Genomic DNA, 1,729 nt, shown 5'->3' on the forward strand with positions numbered 1-1,729 from the left:
TTAATTTAGTAAAAGATAAATTTAACAGAGAGAATTTACGTGTGGGAGAAGGGGACACAAGGAAGTAGTTCACGCGGTTTTAAAAGCCCATTAAAGACAGAGATGCACCAGCTGTTTTCTCCCCTTGATAATAAACATGACTTCAGCTACTTTGACGTTCAAGATTCTTAATTTTGTTTATAAATTTGTAATTTATTATCATGTGATATTCTAGCATCTCATTTATCGAAATAATTAGGTTTATAACTTTTTATTTTGTTTGTACTTGGAAAATCACATGCTCTTAGCACCTAGAAGTTGCCTCTCAAAATAGAATCCGATGTATCTAGCCCTTACTATGTTTTACAAATTATCTATCGTTTCTTGAAATAGATAATTGAGTTTTTGTTTATATTGAGTGTTGATTTTGTGTAATTTTCTTTTGCAGGGTTCGCAAATTTGACCTAGCTAGACTGAGAAGAAGTAACATAATTAGTGGTAACCAATAGCGTACTAGAGAATTTTAATGGTAAAATCCTTCTATTAAATAAATTGTAAAACACCTGTCTATCAAAATTATTTAAAGAAAAAGTACTCATTTCAATGTGTGTGCCCCATGCTACTTTCTTTGACTATGTTCATAGTATATTTTATTATTCTGTTACTACTTTTGTTCTTCATATATCATCTATAAATAGAGACGAACTATTCTTCTCTTCCAACTTCCTCCTCAAATACAATACCCTTTACGTTATTAACTTACTATCAATGGTGAAAGCTCTTCAGAATACGACAAAGCGAATGTCTCCATCATCATCATCATCTTCATCTTCATTATCGACATCATCATCCATAAGCAAGAATAACATGGCCAAGAAGTACAAAGGAGTGAGAATGAGAAGTTGGGGTTCATGGGTTTCAGAGATCAGAGCTCCTAATCAAAAGACAAGGATCTGGCTCGGTTCTTACTCAACCGCTGAAGCCGCTGCTCGAGCCTACGATGCTGCGCTTCTCTGTCTCAAAGGATCTTCGGCTAATAATCTCAACTTCCCAGAGATCTCATCTTCTCTCTACAATACCAACAATGGTGACAACAAAAACACTATTAACATGTCTCCTAAGTACATACAGAGAGTGGCTGCTGCTGCAGCTAACGCAGATCCTTCTTCCTCATCTGTCTCTACTTCATCTCCATTACTTTCCTCATCTCCTTCTGAAGATCTCTATGATGTGGTCTCCATGTCTCAGTATGACCAACAAGTAGTCTCCTTATCTGAATCATCATGGTACAACTGCTTTGATGGTGATGATCAGTTCATGTTACCGTATTTGACAACACCACTTGCTGATGATTTCTTTGAGGAAGGAGATATCAGATTATGGAATTTTTGTTGATTCTGCTTTAATTATATGATCATACCTTATTTTTTACAGTCATCAAAACAAAAGATTATTTGTTTCGATATATATATATATCAGTTATGTAACTGATACATTGTGTTATATCATTTTTTTCTTTACCGATTCTCACATCCTGAATATGTGGTTTGCAGTATATGTTGTAGAGAAAATATATGTGGGGATCTTTGTATCAAAATCAAAGTTAGTTTTAAAACTAGATAGCAGTGGTTAAGTAGAATTAGCTGGGTTTGAAAGAAATTGATTTAAGACATAAGTAACAGTGAAGTATTTGACAAGATTTGATGAAGATTTGGATGCATTTATCTGATTCTTATGTTTTAGATTTTTA

At 33.9% G+C, this 1,729-nt stretch overlaps 1 protein-coding gene across 1 annotated transcript; it reads left to right on the forward strand.

The window, feature by feature from the left end:
* The first annotated feature begins 298 nt into the window (after positions 1-298).
* Positions 299-1,440, forward strand: LOC108854691 (ethylene-responsive transcription factor ERF014). The gene has a single exon (XM_018628314.2). The coding sequence runs from the start codon at positions 583-585 to the stop codon at positions 1,372-1,374; it is 792 nt and encodes a 263-aa protein (XP_018483816.2). The 5' UTR covers positions 299-582; the 3' UTR covers positions 1,375-1,440.
* The last annotated feature ends 289 nt before the right edge of the window (positions 1,441-1,729 follow it).

Source organism: Raphanus sativus, chromosome 1, assembly GCF_000801105.2.
Source record: "Raphanus sativus cultivar WK10039 chromosome 1, ASM80110v3, whole genome shotgun sequence".
NCBI lineage: Eukaryota > Viridiplantae > Streptophyta > Magnoliopsida > Brassicales > Brassicaceae > Raphanus > Raphanus sativus.